General features: G+C 41.5%; 1 protein-coding gene across 1 annotated transcript in view; it reads left to right on the top strand.

Annotated features, from left to right (window-relative positions):
• HERC3 (HECT and RLD domain containing E3 ubiquitin protein ligase 3) overlaps nt 1-21,732 on the top strand; it is a 1,624,372-nt gene that overhangs the window by 133,257 nt on the left and 1,469,383 nt on the right. Inside the window, exon 5 of the mRNA XM_044060395.1 lies at nt 449-670. Coding sequence (XP_043916330.1) covers nt 449-670 — 222 coding nt within the window. The remainder of the gene's footprint in view (nt 1-448; nt 671-21,732) is intronic.

Consider the following 21,732-nt stretch of genomic DNA (forward strand, 5'->3'; position numbering starts at 1 on the left):
TGTTACTAACATTTGTGTGTGGTGCTGGACAGCTTCCAAACAGTACTTTGGGCGCTGCATACGTATTTTACATGCAAGCAAGGTAGGCTGGATAAAGTTTCTTCTTTCTCTTCGCAGGTCCTCTGGCAGTTAGGCAGTTCATCAGACCTAGCTCACTAGCTTCTTGGGTAGGCATCTTGGCCCTCTGCCAGTGAAGTGGCCCCAGACCCAGCTATTAAAAATTTAGATATCAAGTGGCTTTATCAGGTAGATGTACATATCAGTTTGTTATTGTAGCCACTTGACATTTCATATTGCTTTTTATTATGTTCTCATCTGTGATTTGTAATTTAATCTTTATTGTAGGCAGTGATGGTGTTCGTCTTATATGTAGCCATATGGTAGCTTTTACAAGGTGAAGAGTATTTTGAAGTGATTTTTGGTTAACTTTTCTTTCTTGTTGTTTCAGATGGCCAGCTGTTTACCTGGGGGCTTAACAGCCATGGGCAACTTGGTTTGGGTAAAGGTCTGTCTTCTCAGGTCAGTCCTCAAGTTGTGAAGTATCTTTATGGAATTCCATTGTCTCAGATTGCTGCAGGCGGGTGCCATAGCTTTGCTCTCTCTCTTTCGGGAGCTGTCTTTGGATGGGGGCAGAACACAATGGGACAGCTAGGACTTAATGATGAAAAAGGTATTCACTAAATTCTTGTTTTAGTCTGGAATTGTGTGAATTTCCAAAATGCTGTTTACTTCGTGTATAAATGACTGCCTGTGTAGATGGAAAATTCAGTTTCATGGTATCATTATGATAGTCTATCTGCATGTAACTTTTACGCGTGCCCAGCTGTTTTTCCTTTTTTGTGTTGCAGGATCCAAATCACTTGCTTTAGCTCTGTTTGCTTAGTGTCTGCCATACATTTTGTCAAATGTTTTGTTACATTTTCAGTGTTTTGTTTATAGGTAGTAATTCTTCTGTGTTTGTTCTCCCATCCAGCCACTGACTGACATGTTTCATCAGTTGTGGTGTATAATCTATTTTCTGTATTTGAGTTTTTAATGAGAAAAATAACATCAGAGTCTTTAATAAAACCTTTGTAGGCTACATCCAGGTGCCTTTTGTTCTTGAATATAGCTTTGGGATTATTTTGTCATGGCCTTCCTTTTGTGAATCCCTCCTTTCAACTATTTTCCATTGTTTCTGTTGTGTTCATCCATAGTTCATTCTTTTATTAACTTTACTTTGACTGGTTTGCAGCAACTGTACCATGCTCTTCTCATTATGAAGTAGGATTGTAAGCCTTCCCTTGCACTATTTACATCCTGAATGATTAATTGAGCAGTGGAGTTGGTTATGCTCGTGATGCTAACAGCATGCTATTTGATTATTTCAATTCCAGTTTGTATCTTACTTTTAATCTACTTAATTGTTCTTCAGTTATATACATTATTTTTACTTGCACTAACATCTGATAGTGAGGTAGAATCCAAATCATTTACGTGAGTGATACATCTAGAAAACGGTAATTGAGCCAAATTGTGCTAAAGGTGTCCAGATTGAAAACTGCACAGCAAACTGTACGTACTTTGATATGCAAACTTGGAAATAACAGTATTTGAGTAGGACCTTGATACCCCCCCCCCCCCCCCATACTGACATGCTTTCCATACAGGTTATATCTCATTTGCACTGTAAATGTCCAAAGCTGAAGTTACCTCATCCAGGGTGATGTATTTAAATCTGGTGTTACCCCATGTTGAAGTGATGCTTTCCCATTTGAATGGATTGCTATCCCAAAAGTACTTAAATTGCACCATATCTAGTTACAGCAGTGCTATGTATAGTGGGAGAAATGTTTTGCATAACATAATAGTATGCCAAAATGCATACACAAGAGAATTCATTCCTTTAAATGCTGAAGATTATAAAAATTGTTCACCACTGCAGATTCTTCTAGAGTTTGAATTTGTACAGAGGAAGTACAGATATCAAAGTATTCTGACCTCTGTTAAGACGCAACTGCAGTCACACACTGCTGCTTTGCACAACTGCCTGACAACATTTCTAGTGTCAGTGAGTTTGGTGCTGTTGTCTGCTTAGGGGGAAAGGACTTGTTTGGGAATGTCATGGATAAAAGAAATGCAGGTATACTGAAGTGTTGGAAAGGGGCTTTGCATGGGCCACAGCAATATATTTTCTGTGGTACTGTTTCTGTCCAGAAGGGTATTGGTCTGTACTCGGAATTAAGCTGCATTTACTAGCCATTTTTCTCCTTAACTCACTACATGATCAATTAAACAAAATTATTTGGACTGTAGCTTTACTTTCTGTGGCATGTTCAGTGCAGCCTACAGGCAGGACTGTTTACCTTGAAAATATTGGGCGTTACAGTTTCTGGACACACAAAAGGGTCATCATATACAAATAGCTGGAAATGGAGTGATAGACTAAGTGAAACTTGCAAATCTTTCAGTACAGCATACAAGAAGGCTGTATTAAGCAAAGTTCAAAGCTTTTTTTTTCCATAAAAAAATTGTTTCTGTAAATCTTTTTGTATGTAATATGTATGGAATGTAAAAATGTGAACTGTGCAACATGTTTTTGCTTTCAGTAGAACGGCAGCAGAGCTGTTAAGTGTAACTGGCTTCTCAAATGTATACATGCAAAAGTTCTAAAGTTCTGCTCTCTTTGAAATGTTCAAGTTCAAATGCTGTTTTACATTATTTGGACTATAGCATCCCCACAAGTGATGTGGCTCTGGAAGCAGGAACCTTAACATTCAGAATTAGTTAACCAGGTGTACAGAACTGGAACTGTCCTAAGCAAAGGGAGCAGCTGTTGGCCGACCAGGGTTTGCTTTACTTAAGTGTGCATAGTGAACTGCAGCTCTGGGGTGGAAGCTCAAAACGTAGATTTTTTTTTTGCCTGTTAAAACTGTGCAGCTGCTGTTTGGCTTTTCAGGTCATTGACTGATAAAATGATTTCCATCTCCTTGTAGTGGTAGTACTTGATAAACAGAGCTATAGGCCATCGGTCTGTTAAAACTCCTTTATTTTATATTGCATTGTGAAAGTGTATTTGATTTTACAAAGTACATTGCTTCATTTTTTTTGCTCATTTTGTTTTATTTATTTAATTTCTGACGCTAGTAGCTTAGTAGCTGTTGGCATGTGTGTGTAGACCTGGTGATATCTTAGCTGTCTTCTGTATTCTGAAGCGTAACTGTTTAAAACTATTTCTACTGTACTAATATTTACAACTGGTTTAGTTTAAGGATTACTAGTAATATTTGCTTGTGGTAGTATTTTACCTTGAAGGCAGACAAGGGTGTACCTGTGAGATGTCCATATAAACCCCTCTTAAAGTGTGTGTGTGTGTGTGTGTGTGTGTGTGTGTGTGTGTGTGTACAGTTTGTGGGATTGCAAGTGGTGTGGGTAGGGGTAGCCATGACTGTGATTCTGCTTTGCAGCTGGTCAGTGGAAAGCTTATTTGGGTGAGTTAGTTTTTGACCAAGGCAGCAGTTTGCATTTACTGCATGATCTTAAGGCCTGTCATTTGGTGCCAGCAGTGCATATTTCAATCCCATGCAGCTGTCTGCAAATTGTCAGTGGTATGAATCATGAGACCATAGTCCTTCTGTGAATCCTGGTGTACAGATCTTCTAAACACTTTACTACTTACAGGTAAGTTAGTATAGCATTTTGTTCTAGTAATTTCAGAACTACACTTAAAACCTGTTTCTAAACCATTTATAAACTCTCTGCAAGTAAGGTGTACTGAAAATTTGTATTCACTATTGTAGATGTCCTTCCAGTTCATTGTGGCAGTATTCATTACAATAGGGAGGGCAGCCTGACATCCGGCCAGTATACGAAAGCCTTTAGGATGCTTTAAGGTACACCATATGCTCCTCGTGTAGTGTAGGACATGAAGATGATATCTGGACATACCATCCTCAGAACTTCTTTGCTGCCAGTCTGAACACCATCTCTTGATAGTCTGTCTGAACGCCTGTTTTGTTGCTGGTTCACCAAGCTGTTGCAGATAAGTGCCCCACTGGGTTTTTTTGCATCTCAACTTGTCTTTCATTTTTTTGTTGCTTGTGAGGTTTCATGTCATCCAAGAAGGGTAAATGTCAGTGTGGGAGACAAATTCCCCATAAAGACCCTCATGAGCAGTGCTTGTTTTGCCTCTGCTTCCCATGGCCATATGTCCTGTTCAGTCTGTCAGACATTTGTTCCTAAAACCCCCCAAAGTAGGCTTTCTTTGTCATAGTAACTAGAGAATTCAGTGTCTTAGGCTCCTTAGCTAAAGACACTATAGAAGGAACTTCCAGCTCCAAGGGGCAACTGAAGAAGGCCAGGAAATCTAGGTTGGATTCCTCTGCTTTACAGCCTCCACCAGATGTCTCTCCTCAGAAAATTGTTGAGTTTTTATTAGCTGGCTGTTATCACATGTCTTATTTTGTATAATTTAAATTGAAGTTTTGTTTTGAATGGTTTTAACACTTGAGGAAGGGTTTTTACCCGAAAGCTTTATTTTGTATAATAAATTATTTGAGTCAGAGTGTTTACTTTGTGTCTCCAGAGGAAAGTGAAAGCCTGGAGGTTTGTCTGGCATCATCATTGGATTCTTCAGCCACTACTGTTTTGGAAGTCATTGGGGATCCAACCATAGGCACGTCCTTGGAGGCTTTGCAGACATCTGCATCACACATTCAGGGGGAACTGCAGCTGATTATTTCTGAGGGGCCTAGGGGGTGTTTCTCAAAATTTAGTCAGAGAAGAAATCCCTACAACCATTATTGAATGCCATCCTGGGTCAGAGCCTTCTACATTTCATAATGTGGACTTCCCCTTAAAGAAAAAGCAGAAAACTATGCATATTGCTCCAACTCCTAAGGCCCCACAGAACGAATGACAAAATTTCACTCCAGAGTTGTTTAATGTTTGGCTGGCTTTAAAATCTCCTCAGGGTGTTTCTGTTAAAGTTCCCTATTCCCTCCCGACCCCAATGGTCCCACCTTTATTACACTCACAAACCCCTCCTGTCTTTCCAATAGCCAACCACAGCACTAACCCAACACTACCTCCTCCATCTTCCCACTACTATCACACCTCCTGAACTAACATGTACAAGCATACCTTACCTATGCTCACTGGATGCACTCTCCTTGCATATCTTACATCCTACCAAAGCTCCATCATTCCCCCACTCAACCACTACCACTGTACTACTACTCACACCACCACTCATGTCTCACCCTCACTCAGCTCCCCTCCTACCAACTCAAGAACCATCCCTATGCACCCCCCACATATTCTAACAACTATATTACTCAAACATAAAGCATCCCTGCAACTTAACATAGTAACTCTCCCACCATACCTATTACCCACATAGCACAATCTATTACCCACATAGCACAATCATAAAGTTTCCCTTATAAACAAACGCATTCAAAAACTGAGAAAACTAATAACCTTGTGCATGTCAAAACTAGCTCTAAGTGGAGACATCCACCCCAACCCTGGCCCTACCATCTCCAACCCCAATCCTCATAATCAGACTAGAAACCACAATTTCTCCCATATTACAGCAAATAGAAAGCCAAGTGACTTCCTTCTACTAAGCCTAAATATTAGAAGCATATCCAACAAAGTCCATGAACTCCATGCCACTGTAGACTTGTACTCCCCAGATATAGTCATCCTGACAGAAACCTGGCTAAAACCTCACATTACCAGTGAGCAAATACTCCCTACAGGTTACGGCATACTAAGATTAGACTGGCTAAACAAGAAAGGAGGCAGTGTAGCTATAATATTTAAACAGCGTCTAGACATCCAGATCTTAAAATCAGCCGCTCCACAAATAGGCAGTGAAGAAATAATATATACCAACCTCAAAATAAACCAAAACAAAACCATCAACATAACTGGATGCTACTTCCCACCTGGCTAAAACATCCCTCCACTTGAAAACCTCCTCAGCTGGTCTACCCGTCATCTGCCCCAAGAAACTATCATTTTAGGTGATTTCAATATTGACTGGCAGTCCTGTTCTGGCAACCATCCAGCCCATCATGTAAACCTTCATGGCTTCACCCAACTAGTCCAGTCGCCAACCAGGATAAATAAAAACTCCAGCAAGCACACTAGTCAGTAAGAGCCCCCAGTCATACATATAACAGGATGCTTATCAGGTGACCTCAGTGATCACTCCCCAACATTCCTACTCAAAAAATACCTATACCAAGCCAAACCTGTCTTCTACCGTGAAATACATAAAAAAACTAAACTTCCGCTCACATTCATCTCATCCCTCAAAGAATGTAACTGGCATCCTCTAAAGTACCTCATCTTGATGATACAGTTGAATTTTTTAATACTACCTTCCTGAGCATCCTTAATTACCATGCCCCCCATAAGGCTTTCCAGAACCAAAGCACAACCCTCCCCATGGCTACAGAAAACCACTAAGTCAGAAATGAAAAATGGGGATGATGCCTAGGAGCACTGGCGCAAAACCAAAACCCCCTCAGCTAGACAGAAATTCCTAGAACTACGCAATAGTCAAAAAGCTAATAAAACAGGACAAATTCCAATGCTACCAGTCTGCCCTAGACTCCTCACAACACAACCCCAAACAATTCTGGTCCTCCATAAACTTCATCCTCCACTCAGGTAAAGTCAGTACCCCTCCTCCTAACATCCCTCACTCCTCAGAAAATATTGCTACCTCATTCAACACACACTTCACACAAACCATACTATCACTAGCTAAACAAAACAACCCCCCTCCCCTCCAACCCACACCTTCAACTAGTAATCTCCCCACTGCCTTCTTTTTCTCCTGTACCTACCTCCAACGTAAAAAGAATTCTTAACTAATCTTAAGCCCACCAAATTAGCAGCAGACAACCTCCCAAGTGAATACCTACAAATTGCAGCTGATGCTCTGGCCTACCCAGTATCCATCTTGATTCAGTATCCATCTTGATTAACCGATCTCTGTCAGGAAAGTTATGTTCCCACTCTGTGGAAAGTATCGCATATAATTCCCCTCCACAAAGGCGGACCCTCCACAGAACTAACCAATTACCGCCCCATAGCTATTCTCTCCCCACACTCCAAAATACTAGAGAGATGCATACACTGTCAGGTCTCAGGCTACCTCCTTACTAACATCCTTTCCAATACTCAGCATGGTTTCCGACCAAATCATAGCACCACCACTGCCTTAATCTCCTTTACTAACACTATATCCTTCAGCATAAAAACAATGGCTATCTCTCCTCTGCTACTTTCCTAGACCTATCTAAAGCATTTGACATGGTCCCACACAAACAACTTATCTCTGTCCTCAATAACCTATTCTTCTCTCAATCAATCACCAACTGGTTTCAAAGTTACCTGTCTGACCGCCAACAATCCGTTGTATGGCAGAATGACATATCTCACCAACTACCCCTACTCTTCTCTGTTTTCACCAATAATCTAGCCTCTGCCACCAAACATGGCAAATACGCAGATGACTCAACCATCATCTGCTCAGCCCAGTCCCTACCCAAACTGCAAAAAGTCACACAGGAAGCCTTTTCCTCTGTTGAAACTTGGTTATCCGATACCCAATTAATACTCAACCCAAATAAAACTAAACTACTCATCTTCCAACCCACCAACCATACTCAGAACAACTCTCTCTAACATCACAGCAAAAGACAACACCTCTATATACCCAACTGAACACACCAAATTGCTAGGAGTGGAAATAGACAATAAACTAAAATATGACATTCACATATCCATGACCATAAAAAAAGTCCACAAAAAACTAGGAGCGTTATACAGAAATAAGCAACTTCTCACCAAAGCATCAACTATTTCAATAGCAAATTCCCACCTTATCTCCACCCTACTTTATGCCTCTCCAATGTATACCAACCTAAGGCAATGCGATCTAAACAAGCTAGAGACCTGCTACAGCAAAATCGCCAAATTCGCCACAGGGGCATCCTACCGTAGTCACCACTGTCTCTCACTTGCTGAACTGGGCTGGCTTGAACTCCCTCACCTCCTTCAATGCTATCAACTCTCACTCGCCCACAAACTAGTAAACCATCCACTAAATGTCCCATCCTTTCAGAATCTACTCCAACCCTATCGCACCACCAGACCACTAAGATACAGCAACAAAAATCACTTGCAGATCACTAAAGCCAATAACTCTGCTGGTGAAGCACTATTCTCTTGCACCATAGCCAAATTATGGAACTCCCTCCCACCCACAATTACCTCCGTATCATCATGCACCCACTTCAAAACTACTAAAAGCACACCTAAAAACATGCTGGCTATGCCCTTGCAACTCCCACTCTAATATCACCTTCCCCATCCAACCACTACCTTTCTTTCCACTCCCCTAACTACCTTGATTTATAGCGAGTTCAGATGCTCATAAGCCTAGTACTTATTATACAGCAGGAACTTCTTATTGTAACATTTGTTAATGTCTGTTATGTACTTCACAGATAGATTCTAGTTGTCTACTGATGTACTATGTTCTTCATCTGTAAATATGTTGTAAGTAATTGCTATGTTAAATTGTTAATCGCTATGTAATCCAATGTTACTACTTTCTGTGTTTATTTTAACTGTGGAGCTTTTCTCTCCGGACCTCCGCTGAAAATCGACCTACGTCCAGTCGGACACTCCCAGTCAACAAATGTAAACAAATAAATAAAATAAATAAGTTCCTCCTTGGTCCTCTACTCGTATTAAAAGACCAAGGGAACAGAATTCCTCTGAGGAGGAGGTGGATTTAGATGAGGTATCCCTTGCCTACCCCTCTCAGATTCCTAGATTATGGGTCTGAGGAAGAGGAATCTGCTAGTTCTAATACTCATTTTGAGGAAGTTTCTTTTGGGGACACAAACTCTAGAATGAGTTTTTTAAATGGGATTGTGCTCAGGTTTCTGAGATTTAGAAGAGGTATTATGAGCTCCTGCAGATGGATTTTCACAGGCCTTCTGCTGTCCCTCCTGTTCTGGCTGCATTGTTGGATGCCTTTTCTAATGCTTCTAAGGCTCCTGACCCCCAGCCCCCCTACCCCCAAGAAACCAGATAGGTTTTTATAGGGTGCCTGAGGACTGTAAATTTCTTAAGTGCCCTTCTGCTGACTCCTAAGTCATGTCTGTGGCTTCTGACAAGTCACCTGAATTGCTGCCTTCTAAGTTATTGCCTTCTGGTAAAGATGACAGAACCATGGAATGGTTGGGGGAAAGGTTTATACCTCCGTTACTTTAGACTTTAGGGTGGTCAGTTATCAGACCCATATGTCCAGGTGCATGTTGACTCTCTTCTTTCCCAAGCCTGTCCAGTAATTTCTGATCTTCCAGACTCTGAAGGGAAGACTTCTACTCTTTCCTCGTTAGGGACTTCCTCCCAGGTGGCTCTTCATTCCATCAAGTATAGCTATGTTGCAGCAGATATTTCCTCTAGGGCTGCTGCTTTTGAGTCTGTGGTGAGAAGAAATTCTTGTCTTTGGCTTCAACCTTTGCCGGATGATATTAAGACTAAATTGGTGGATGCTCCTCTGAATAATAAACACTTGTTTGGTGAAGCTGCAGCTGATTTGTGTAATAAATCTTCAGGATAAGGGTAAGACTTTTACAGGAACTTAAACGTGTTTTTGTTTCTCCTGTACCTAAGTTTCAAAGAAATTACACCAGTAAGCCAGCCTTTGTTCATAGGCAGTCTCACCCCCCCAAGATCAACAAAGGTGGGAAGTGGGCTCCTCATGCTAAAGCTACTCATACTTCTGTGCCTCCGAAGTCTCCTTTTCTTGATTAAACCAGGTGTTGCCTGACTGTCATATTCTTCCCAGCCTCATTCCTCTTTCTCTTTGCATTTCAGTATCTCTGTTTGTTTGGTTAAAGGTTACTTGGGACTGGTGGGTTCTGTCCATTATTCACCAAGGATATTTCATGGTCTGGAAATCTATTGCCCCTTTTATGGAAATTCCTCAACCCCCTCAAGAACAGCTGCCCTTCTTTCCAGGGGTTCTTTGGGATCTCTTGACTCAAGATACTGTTCAAAAAGTCCAGTTTCCCCAAATGGGGGAGTTAGTCAAGAATGGTCCTAGTACCCAGGCAAGAGTGTAATTGGAGACAAGTTTTAGGCATATCTCATCTAAATATATTTTTGAAGGTTTCCTCTTTGGGAATGTTGTCCCTTCAGATTTTGTTTCTCTTCTTGCTTCCTCAGGCTTACATGGGGTCTCTGGATCTCAAGGATGCTTATCTCCATATCCCAGTTCATCCCCTTTACAGTAAGTTTTTACATTTCTCTGTTGCTTTCTGGCATTTTCAGTTTTCTGCTTTGACCTTTCTACTGCCTCAATGGTATTCACCAAATGTCTCGCTCCTGTGATCGGTTTTTGAATGCTAAAGGGGGATCCAAGTCCTTCCCTACTTGGAACGACCGCCTGTTTCAGGCATCATCTCCAGAGACCTTGTTACAAAATCTTCACTTCGCAGTCTTCCTTCTTCAGAGTTTGGGGTTCAGTATAAATCTCAGTCCTTTCTGACTCCTCCTCAGGATCATGTCTTTTCTGGAGTGCAGGATCCAGACTGTTCCTATGCTGGCATCCCTGGTTCCACCCAAGGCCCTAACTATCATTTCTTTTTTTCTGCCCCTACTTCCTCTGACTTTAGTAACACAAGGGAATTTCTGAGAGCTCTGGGGTTCATGTCTTCCACTATTCCTGTTCTCCTTTTTGCCAAACTCCACATGAGAAGTCTTCACTGGTTTCTAAAGTCAGTTTGGCTTCAGCATGCTCATCCCCTCAGTTTTTTAGTTCTTTCATGTCTCAAGCAGGAACTTCAGTGGTGAAATCAGCATTTGACTCTCGGTCCAGGGCTCCCTTTTCATCCACCTCTTGCTCTCAGGAGCTGTTCTCAGATGCCCTCTCGGGATCTGTTCTCAGATGCCTCAGATGTGGGATGGGGAGCAACTTTCAGCTCACTAAAGATTCAGGGAGTCCGGTCACTTCATCAAAAGACTACATCAGTGTCAAGGAGATGAGAGCTCTTCTGCTGGATCTCGAGGCCTTTCATTCCTCACCAGGACCTCTCAAGGTGTTAGACAAAACTACAGAGATGTGGTCTGCAAACAGTGGGGAACAAGGTGTGGGAACTAGCAATCCAATTCCAAGTGGCCGTTGTGGCAGACTCACTGAGCAGGTCTATAACTTAATCCCACAAATTGATGCTTAACAGGGATGTGTTTCTGGACATTGTCCACCAGAGGGGTACTCCTCAAATGGATCTTTTTGCCTCCCCTCTGAATAGACCACTTCCTTTATGTTGTCCCATAGTCCCAGGTTCACTGGTTTGGAAAGTGGATGCCTTCCTCGAAGGGGATGTTTCTTTATGCTTTCCCTCCCCTTCCCCTCATTCTAAAAGTCCTGTTCAAAATACAACAGGATGCTTCCAAAATCTTGTTGGTGACTCCATTTTGGCTGAGACATCATTGGGTTCCCTCCTTGTCTGCATTTTTGTAGCACAGTGGTGCAGCTGTTAGCATTGTTGTCTCACAGCAAGAGGTTCTCCCGTTCAATTCTTGGCTGGGGTGCCTTCTGTGTAGAGTCTGCATGTCCTCCCTGCATTCACGTTGTTTCCTCCAACATTCCAGTGATGTGTCTGGAGTGTTTCTCCCTAGACATCCACTGAAAATGGGCTCTGACCCAGTCAGACTTTCCCAGTAAACAAATATTAAATAATTTAGCTAAGGGCAGTCATCACAAGTTACTTCACAGGGTGAACCTACTCGCACAAGATGAGGAATCTCTCATCCATCCCCACCTGTCCACTCTTCAGCTGACATTGTTGGGTGATAGGATTTTGATTTCACTTGCACATTTTTTTTTCTGAGGACATGCTTAGGGTCTTTCAGGAGGCTAGGAAACCCACTACCAGGATGTCTTATTTATCCAAATGGAAGAGATTTTCTTTTTGGTGTCTCTCATAACCTAGATCCACTTTCTGTAGGTGTTCCTTTTGGTTCTTTCTTACCTGTGTGAATTGCTCAATGCTGGGTTGGCTTATTCTTCTCTTAAGGCCCACTTACTAGCTATTTCTTCTTGTCTGCCTTTATTACTACCTGGGATCTTAATTTTGTTTTGGAAAAATTTACTCGGGCTCCTTTTGAGCCTGCAGCCTCAGCTTCCTTGCAACTTTGTTCTTGGAAGATTGTATTTTTATTGGCTTTTACTTCTAACAGGTGGGTGTCTGAGCCATGTCCAAGGTGGTGAATGAGTTGTCTATTTGTTTAGCCACTTTCTTCCCCTTCTCTGCAATCTGCCAGTGAGAAAGTGCTGCACACGGATGTGCATAGACAGCTTAGATTTTATTTGGATAAGACTTTTCTTAAATCGTATCAGCTCTGTTTCCTTTCATCTTAGGTCTTCAGGATTGCTGGGTCCAAGCAAACTATTTTTTCTTGGATTTCTAAAGCCATTTCTTTTTGTTCCGTTCATGGTAACAGCCTGCCTTCTGTTAAGGCTCTTTCTACTAGATCTGTGGCTTCTGGTACTTTTTTCAAGGGTTTGGATACTAACTCTGTTCTTAAGGCAGCTACTTGGACTTCTGTGCATACTTTTACGAAGTGCAAGTTGGATGGAAGAGCTGATTTTGTTAGGTCCATCCTTCATGTCTGCCTAGAGAGCTGTGTTGGTCCTTCCTCCTCCCTTTCATCTTTGGGAGTTTTGGTTCTCTCCCTATTGTAAATAGTCATATCACCTTACTATGTCTGGCGGAAAATAGTCTTATCACCTTACTATGACTACCGTCTCGTATATCATCCCAGGCTCAGCTGTGTGATATAGACATTAATGTTTAAGTAACGCCATTAATTACTAGTGTTTTTCAAAGCGCTACTTAACCCAGTAACTCGTCTTCCCAGGAATAGCTGAGAGATGCAAACGCTAATGTTTGAAATAACACCTTTAATTTGAACTGTTTTCAATGTGCTTCATAACTCAGTGTCTCCCTTTTGTAATCGTTGTCCATGGCTACATAACACTGTCTCCCATTTGTAATGTTAGTGATTATTAGTGTTAATATTTAAGTCATGCCATTTTATTTTTGAAGTGTTCTCAATGTCCTATTCATCTTAGTGTCTCCCCTTGGTAACATTAGCAATACCTAGTGTTTTTTCTGACCTTAGGACGCTCGATAACCTTTATTGTACTAGTCTAGCCCGGTGTCAAGACTGAGGGATCCCTAGCCTTCGTGCGCACATTCTATCCCGACTCCAGCAGTGCTTATTGTGAGGTGGGATGTGCCTACTACACCCTGGTGGCTCTGTTATACTAATTTGAACCTAGTAGCAATATCTGTACACACTGTTTAATTCTACTGTGAACACATTGCTATTGTTTTGCTGATGTAATCTTGCTTAGAACGCTGTCTCACTATTATTGTTTGGCATATGAAGTACTGTTATAGATAGATTTTCTACTGCTGTAATCAAGTTTTTTGTGAAGCATTTTAGACTGACTGCTTAGTAACTGTTTTAGAATTGTCTCAAATATGATACTCTTTACTATTATCCGATAGATTTATAAAAGTAGTTTGTTACCTATCAGTACCTTAAAAGTGATTAACCTTAACTGTGTGTAGGTGCTGACATTTTGTGTTCTCTGTGCCATTTACTATTTTAAGGTCTGCTTTTTGTTTTCTAATTCCCTCAAAATTCTCCTTGTCCCCACCATTCTAGGTTTGAAACTACTTCCTCACAATTGAATGGTTAAAGGTCTACCTACCCGGTGGAAGGACCCCCAGCAAACAAATTCTCCTAACTCATCTATAGACAAGAACCTGCCATCCTACTTAGTAACCCTGTACTCCAGGAGGCAAGAAAGTACGTGTTTTTATTAAGTGGCAGTAAAACTGAACACTTGCTTATCCGTACTGTTTGTATGTAACTATACGACCTAGCCAAACCACCTAGCAGCCTTACTCCCTTCCACACCACTTACTATTCTTACGCTTTCCCTCTCCTTGATTTATCTCTCGCTTCTAGTTACTTTGTATCCTCTTTTTTTGTGTAGTCTCCTGCACCTTCCTACCTCCAGGATCCTTCGCAAATCCTATTATTCCGTATATCTACTTGCTCACCTGTACTATAGTATCCCTCTTTGCCCACTAGATGGCACACTAAACTAGGACATCTCCTTATACGTTCTTCTTCTTTCTCCTTTTATTACACCTAGATACAGTGTTGCCCCGAGCACTGTAAAGTAGACCTTGCTTCCTCTTTTGGCTATCCTTGTCCTCCTCATATTTTACTTCTACTGCTCACTGCTACTGCACTTCTACTTCCATTCCCTTCCCTGCTTCTCCTCCCCCCTTACCTACTCTTCATACCTGCAACTCTCATCAGACAGCAGCTCTCTGATTGTTCTTTGCTGCCTTTAATCGCTTTCTTGTTCTACCCGCTCTGTTTGCCCTTCAGGCTCACTCCACTCCCCTACCCTACCCCAAATTTCCACCCACCCCTAGTGGTCCTAACCTTATACTTCTGTAGCCACACCCCTTACCTTCCCCTACCAATCAATAACTTTTTTACTCAACACTCCCTCCCCTACCTCATTTACACCTTAATTAGTTAATTAGTTAATTACTTTAACTTAAGACAAACCTTAACCTTTTTCTAAGCTTGCCCTATACTACTGACAATTTCAGCTCCTCTATTAAATCCATCTTACCTCATTTCACAGTACTCTAATCCTTTAACCTACTCTACCCCACACTACTCTTTCTCCTTCTCCCTCCTTTTCCCTTACCTACTTCACTCCTCTACCCTTCTTACTCTAACAACTTATCTATACCTCCAAATGGACCCAACACATAAATCCTTCTACCCATATATACTACTCTTAACTACAATTCTTGCTTCTGTAACAATACATTACTCATTAACCTCCTTTGAACATTTTTCCCTTCATGAACATCTCCACCCCCTCCAGGGAACTCTTTCAGTCTCTCTCAATAACTCTCTCAACCATATTAATATAACCTCCACATCCATCTATGTACTTCCTAAATACCATAGATCTACCCATATTTCTTACATCCTTATAAAAAACCCCACAAATTATTACGACAAAATCCAAAAGTTTATACACTATCCTCAACCACACCCACTACTAGATGGTGACATTCATCCTAACCCAGGCCCCAATACTGATACTACCAAAAAGCCTCTCAACCTACCTACTTCAAATATCTCTATACCACATAGACCATCTGACTCCCTCTTGATAGCTCACCTTAACATCCGTAGCATTGACAATAAAATTTCCCACCGACATGCACTCTTAGACATGCATTCATTTGATGTTTTCTGTATTTCAGAAACATGACTAAAGCCCTCTACTCTTGACCAGGAAATCACCCCCCCACCCACGATATAATATCCTGAGATGTGACCGCAAAACTAGAAAGGGTGGTGGAGTAGCTATTTTGTATAAATCAGAACTCCAACTTTCACCATTCAATTTGCTTCTTCCCTCCGTTCCCAACTCAAACCCTCACTGCAAAACTACAAATCAATAACTCCAAATCTATCTATCTAATTTGCACTTCTCCCCCCCCCCCCTGGAAATAACATCAATACTCTTAAAACATACTTAGCTACCTCTCTTCCCACCTACCTCAAGAAACCATTGTCTTAGGTGACTTTAACATAGACTGGACAACCTGTAATTCTCCCAGTCCTACCAACCATATAAATCTCCATGGATTCACACAAATAATGACCACTCCCACTAAAATCCATAAACCAAACAACAAAGAAACCATCCTGACTCTTATAAACCAGGGACACTCCCAAGATGATATCAGTGACCACATGCTAACTTATATAATCAAACAAAAAACTTATAGCCCCAACACAAATATCTTTAAAACTTCCCGCTCCAAAAAATATTTTAACGCAGAGAGCTTCCAAAACTAACTCAAAGCATGTGACTGGTCACCTATGCTTCATCTTGAACTTGATGAAGCAATAATCTATTTTAATACTAGATTTCTCCAAATACTAAACTACCATGCCCCCTATTGCTCTTCCCGCATAAGAACCAAAACTGCCCCCTGGCTCAAAAAGGCAACTAGGCAAAAGATCCTTCTCAGAAATAAAATATGGGCCAAGTGGAGAACCTCCAGAAATCCAACAGATCACCTCTACTTTAAACAGTTAAGAAATGCCACCAAGAAGGACATTCTCAAAGAGAAAAAAGACTATTACCTCCACCTACAACAAATCCACCAACAACATCCTCAAAAATTCTGGTCTGGCATTAACAAACTTCTTCAACCAGGACACTCTAAAACTCCTGACCCTACAGGCTTCACCCACAATAACTCTAACCAAATTCCTGATGCCTTTAACAACTATTTTACTGAAGCCATTCTATCCCTAGCTAACACATTACCATCCACCTCCACTCTCCCATTAAAAACACCTAATATCCCTCCACCCACCTTCCATATACATCCTGTGCCTACATCCCTCATTTGTAGCCTCCTTCAAAAGCTTAAACCATGCACCCCTTCTGCAGACTGTCTTCCAGCTAAATACCTGCAAATTGCAGCTAAAGCCATAGCCAACCCCATCTCCTTACTTATAAATAGAACAATTTCAGAAAGCAGAATCCCTTCTCTTTGGAAGATCTCCCATATAATTCCTTTACACAAAGCTGGCTCATCAACTGAGCTCTCCAACTATCGGCCTATTGCCTTATTCTCTCCATTAGCTAAAATAATGGTGAAATGTATACACAGGCATCTTCTTGACCACCTACTACAAAATAATCTACTTGCAGATTGCCAACATGGTTTTAGGCCTTACCATAGCACAACAACTGCCCTGGTATCCTTCTCTGATTCTATAAACAAAAATCGTAACAATAACATCTTTTCCTCTGCTCTGTTTATTGATCTTTCTAAAGCTTTTGATATGGCAAACCATCCCATACTTATTGACATTCTAAAAGCCCAATCACTAGACCCACAAGCATTGCAATGGTTTAAATCCTATTTAGAAAATAGACAGCAAGCAGTTTTCTGGAATAATATTTGTTCATCCCTCCCTGTAAACATTGGGGTATCACAAGGTTCTATTTTAGGACCGCTTCGATTTTCTTTTTTTATTAACGATCTACATACTAGTATTTCTCAAGCCACCTGTATACAGTATGCAGATGACTGCACCTTAATTTGCTCAGCCAAGTCCATAACCTGTCTTCCGTGCCTCACCCAAACAGTATTTAACAGTGTTGAGAACTGGTTCACGAAACACTGTCTTCTTCTCAACCCCAAGAAAACAAAATTATTGCTCTTTTCTCCTACTCACAAGTCACCTCAACCACACTTCACAGTAACCTCTAACAATGGAACTATCATATCCCCTGACACTACAACCCGCCTGCTGGGTGTTGCAATAGACAAAAACCTTAGCTACAATGACCATATTAATTCCACTATAAAGACTGTTAACAAAAAACTAGGGACCTTATACAGAATCAAATCCTTTCTTACCCCTGCAGCCAGAATCACTATAGCCCAAACCCACCTAATCTCCCCCCTGTTCTATGCCTCTGCTATCTATACTAATCTCTTTAAAACCAACCTTACCAAACTCTCCACCAGTTATAATAACATAGCCAGATTTGCCACAGGTATCCCATTTAGAACTCACCATCGTCACAACCTCAAACAGCTGGAATGGCTAGAACTACAGAACCAATTACTTTTTCAACAACTTGTTATCATCCAAAAGATCCTCTACTACTCTAAGAATACCTCAATCCTCACTAATCTCATTTCCCCTTACAAAAATCTTGCAACTCTACGCTCAGCAAATAAACTTCAAATCTCTTCCATTAAATCCAACAACAAAGCTGGGGACTCGCTCTTTTCTAACACCATAGGAAAGAGCTGGAACCATCTTCCTTCTGAACTTTCCAAACTTACTTCTACTGTACTTTATAAGAAGCATCTTAAAGAATATCTTAAATCCCACTGGCTTTGTCCCTGCTCCAACCCTGACTTGATATATCTTGCCCCCTCCTGCTCTTTCTCAAAAAAAAAAAAAAAAAAAAAAAATTTTCTTTAGATTATCTATCTTCTGTTTAATTTTTGTTTTTCTCATGGTATTTGCTTCTAGCCTAGATTTGCTAAATAACTCTGTATAACTCTATCTTTTAATGTTAACATTGTACCAAATTTCTTTTTAATTATACTTTATTGTATATCTTTGTTCATTGTTGCTGCTTGGAGCTTTTCTCCCCGGGCCTCTACTGAAAATGGGCATGTATCCAGTTAGACTAGCCTTGTCAACAAATGAAAAATAAAATAAATAAATAAATTGTAATGAATAATGCAACAGTGAAATGGAGGGATATGGTACAGTTGTGTAAAATATTACCATAACAGTAGATGTTGTTCTGTTTACTTGTTGCAGTACTTACACACTCCCTCTGCACCCTGATCCATTTCTCCTCTGGATTACTGATTATCTCTGTATTCCTTGGACTGGTGCTCCTACTGGGGCTTTCATTTCTGAGGGTGGTACATCTGGACATCACCTTTATGCCTTGTGCTATGTGAAGAGCATACATGTGATGTATTGGTTACCTTAAAGCAACCTAAAGGCTTTGGTATACTGGTCGGACATTGGGCCGCATTTGGCAAGGGGATCCGAATTGTAATGAATACTGCAACAGTGAAGAGGACGATATCTACTGTTATGGTAAGATTTTATGCACAACTGTACTTTATTACATATAGGATTTCTTTATTCAGGGAGCTCAGCTGCATGATAGATTTTTCTGAATTCTATTTTCTCCCAACTGGCATTGAGCATTTCCGTCTCTCTCTTACCTGACGATATCAAGTTGCATAAGAGGGGAATCTGCTGATGTGATCTTTCTTGCTGCAATAACGAAATACATGCTTGTACAGCTGTTGTCTGGAATGTCAGCCTGCATCCAAGGTTTTATACAAGTACCTCAGTTATTCTTAAGCTAATCTTTCTGTGGTGCCCCTTGGTTCCATCCAGGGATTTCATTCCAGTGACATGTAAAACAGGGTGTTTTACTGCTTTGCATAAAAAAAGGTTTAAATCTGTGCTTCCTGACCCTACAGAGCCCTTAACTGCCAGATTCATATAAAGTTTCAGTAGTCTGTCTTGGCTCAGCTGAGGTTTAAGGCAGAGGAGGATTGAGACAAAGGAACTGAAAAGTGAGATGTTTGAGCTGTGCAGCCTTAGTGCTTATGTTGTCATTCATTCCATAAATGTGGCTACAATGCAGTAGATATATATCATGCAGGGCAACAGCTACTTAGACTGTGATTAGGAGATGAGCATGGCTGAGGATCCAGCCCTGACCGGCTACATCAAGGCAGAACTCCTGAATGCATTACTGGAAAAGCATCTCCTCTATGGCCCACAGTGGAAGAGGTGTTTAAAAGATTGAATGAGAAAGGAAAAATGCAATTTGGGTATAAAAAAGTTGTTTTACTATCTCTGAAATACAGCAGGGACTATCTTTCCAAAAGTTAGCCTCCTTTACCTAAACTGGAAAAAAGAAAATTTCACAAGAGAAAAGAATAGGATATTAAAGTGACATGAAGGGTAAAGGGATAAATGTTAGGGGCCCTTGGGGCCATGGCACTCGGATAGTAGCTGGAACTTTGTCAAGCTTATACCTCCCTCTCTACAATAATCCCTGTATTAACCCTCCAACTACTTGGGGACACCATTTTTAAGAAGTGGGAAGCCATCACCCAGTACCAAGCAGTCCTCACCATTTTGAAATGGGGATTGAAACTCCAGTGCTTATGTAGGCCTAGATTTTCATGAATTCTACCAATTCCCAAGGAACAAACTTACCTGGCTCCTGCTTTGTTGGAGTACCACCTAGCTCAAAGCCCAATATAGGGTGTACAAAAATTAAGTGGGGATGGGATTTTACATTAGACTTCCAAGTACCAACAAAAGAATGCAGTTGGAAACCAATTGGACTGTAAAAAAATTAATTTAAAAAAAATTGAAGTGCTTACACTGCAGGGCCCGCTGTCTCTTCTGTTCCTTCAGTCATTTCTAGTTAACATTGTAGCTAAAGGATGCCTTTATCCGCATCCCCATTGGAAATGTGTGCAGAAGGTTTCTAAAATATGAGAGGCGGAGCTTACTACTAATTTCACTGCTTTGCCATTTGTCTGTGTACGCTACACCTGGGGTATGCACACAGTTCCTAGCTCCAGTAACTGCCTATTGCAGAACCAAAGGATCCTCTCTCAGACCCGGTTCTTTTGTCCCTTCTACTTTCCCTTGTCTTCCAAATTGGCATCTCGTCACTTCAGACTCTTGGGTTCTTTAATCTGTCAGGGTCACTTCATGGTATGGAAGTAGCTCCCTCCTTTTTCAGGGATTCTTCAACCTCCTCCAGAGCAACTTCATTTTTGGAGGTTCTAGGGTCCCTGGTGAACCAAGGAACCATTTAACCTGTCCCATCTTTCCAATTGGGAAAGGTTTTCATTTCAGGATATTCCTGGATGTTCGTGTTTCACTATTGCAGTCATCACTGTAGGGTTCTTCCTGCCGGCAGGCAGTCCTCGGTCGGCCAGAATCCCAAAGTCTGGGTCCAGCGTCAGCTGTTCAGTCATGCTCCCTGACATCAGAGCGCTAGGAGTACAAAGCTGCCAGCCGACGCTGTGTTCTCCAGTCTTTCTTGCCGTGCGGTGATAGCAGTTCGCAAGTGCCGGTCGGCTGACTCCTGATATTTTTTCGTGCTTCAGTCCGAAGATTTACTTCTTCTCAAAGCTAAGTACCCCATTGGGGAAACTTTTTTCTTGCTCCAGTCCGATGTGAGAAAAAGTTAATAATTGCTTTTCTTGTGGGAAGCAAATACCTCATAAGGATTTCCATTCTTACTGTATTCTTTGTTTAGGCCCTGACCACGACGTAGCTAGTTGTCGGTTTTGTGCTAGATTTAACCAACGTACGATTAAGCGGAGGTACAATTTTGCCTTTCACTACTTTGGTAGGCGATTTAATTATAAAATGTCGTCGGACACGCTTCCGACTACCGGAGTTCACAAACAACGCAAGGATAAGGACAGGCCTCCGAGGTCCAAATCAGATGACGTTTTACAAGCAGAGCCAGCTTCAGGTTCGGCCATCGTCAGTGAGGCACTTTTGCAGCCCCTGTCGTCGGCCATTTCAGAACCGATTGCCAAAACGGACTCCCACAAGGAGCCAACTAGGCCTTTGAGCACTCCAGCTGCAGCACCTTCGGACAATGCTCCCTCAGATGGGTCCGGAGCCACTGTGCACGTACCGGCTTCCGAGGGGGTTTTCAGGCCTACACAGCTTCTGATAAAGGCAAAACCAAGGACAAAGGCAAAGACTCCTCCTAAATCTAAGACACCAGCCCAGGCCTGTTCTGATCCGGGACCCAAATCTCAGAAACAGTTACTTAAAATGGCGGAGGACTTGCTAACCATGATTAGGGGTTCACATCCCCCTCCAGACAAAAGGCCAAGGCAAGAGTTGGATTATGACTCTTCTGATCAGGCATCTATTTATTCAGTGTCTTCCTCTGAACAGGAATATTCTTTCCCTCCTTATGAGGATTCTGATGCTGAGGAATCCATTCCATCAGCTTCTCCCCCTGAGGATTTT

This window comes from Protopterus annectens, chromosome 2.part0, assembly GCF_019279795.1.
Source record: "Protopterus annectens isolate FY-2018-M chromosome 2.part0, PAN1.0, whole genome shotgun sequence".
Taxonomy (NCBI): domain Eukaryota; kingdom Metazoa; phylum Chordata; order Ceratodontiformes; family Protopteridae; genus Protopterus; species Protopterus annectens.